The 999-nt window shown below is 48.8% G+C and overlaps 1 protein-coding gene across 3 annotated transcripts in view; it reads right to left on the bottom strand.

The window, feature by feature from the left end:
• Positions 1-337: 337 nt before the first annotated feature.
• The window catches only part of LOC111648889 (serine/arginine-rich splicing factor 10-like), a 5,826-nt gene continuing 5,164 nt past the window's right edge, over positions 338-999 (bottom strand). For all 3 annotated transcript variants that reach the window (XM_023398632.2, XM_087171442.1, XM_087171443.1), the window contains 2 exons: positions 548-719; positions 338-452 (listed from right to left, as the gene is read on the bottom strand). In XM_023398632.2, coding sequence (XP_023254400.2) covers positions 353-452; positions 548-719 — 272 coding nt within the window. In that variant the 3' untranslated portion in view covers positions 338-352. The remainder of the gene's footprint in view (positions 453-547; positions 720-999) is intronic.

Genomic DNA, 999 nt, shown 5'->3' with positions numbered 1-999 from the left:
GGGGGGGGGCAGAGAGACAGAGAGAGAGAGACAGAGAGTGAGAGACAGAGAGAGAGAGACAGTGAGGGAGAGAGAGACAGAGAGAGAGACGGACAGAGAGAGTGAGACAGGGAGAGAGTGAGAGAGAGACAGAGAGAGAGCGAGAGAGACAGAGAGACGGACAGAGAGAGTGAGACAGAGAGACAGACAGAGAGAGAGCGAGAGAGAGTGAGAGTGAGGGAGAGAGAGAGACAGAGAGAGAGAGACAGAGTGAGGGAGAGAGAGACAGAGAGACGGACAGAGAGAGTGAGACAGAGAGAGAGAGAGTGAGACAGACAGACAGAGAGAGGTCTTGTAGTTTGTGTAGGTGTACCTAATAAAGTGGCCACTGAGTGAACATGTAAAGAGAGAAGTTGTACCTGTCGTCCTCACGGCTCCGGCTCCGTCCTCTTCCATACACCCGACCACGAGATCTGAGGACAGACACCGGGAGGTTATTGTCTCCTTCAGAGAAGAATCTAAATGAAACGACTGTGATGAAGTTTTTGTCGCCGGGAGAGAAACTCACTCTCGAGGACTCTCAGATCGTCTGCGGCGGCGATCGTAAGACGGGCTGCGTGATCTGTATCTGTCGTAGCTGCGGCTGCGAGATCGTCTGCGGCGGCCGTCTCGATCGTAGTCGTCGTATCGGGAGGATCTGCCCGGAGAATGGCGTTCCTTTGCCTTCATCTGGTTCGGTGCTGGTGAGGAAGAAGAAGGTTTAGATCCTCATCAGTGTGAGAGCTGCTGTTTGTTTTCATTGCTTTGTGCAGCGGCTGATTCCATCAAACAGTTTGACTGCTGCAGTTAAACATGCATCATACATCATGTATCATACATCATGTATCATGTATCATACATCATGTATCATACATCATGTATCATACATCATGTATCATACATCATGCATCATACATCATGTATCATACATCATGTATCATACATCATGTATCATACATCATGTATCATACATCATGTATC

The sequence above is a fragment of the Seriola lalandi genome, unplaced genomic scaffold (assembly GCF_002814215.2).
Source record: "Seriola lalandi dorsalis isolate HSWRI2012SDOR001 ecotype SW California unplaced genomic scaffold, Sedor1 jcf7180002049677, whole genome shotgun sequence".
NCBI lineage: Eukaryota > Metazoa > Chordata > Actinopteri > Carangiformes > Carangidae > Seriola > Seriola lalandi.
This window is presented reverse-complemented; position numbering and strand designations above follow the sequence as displayed.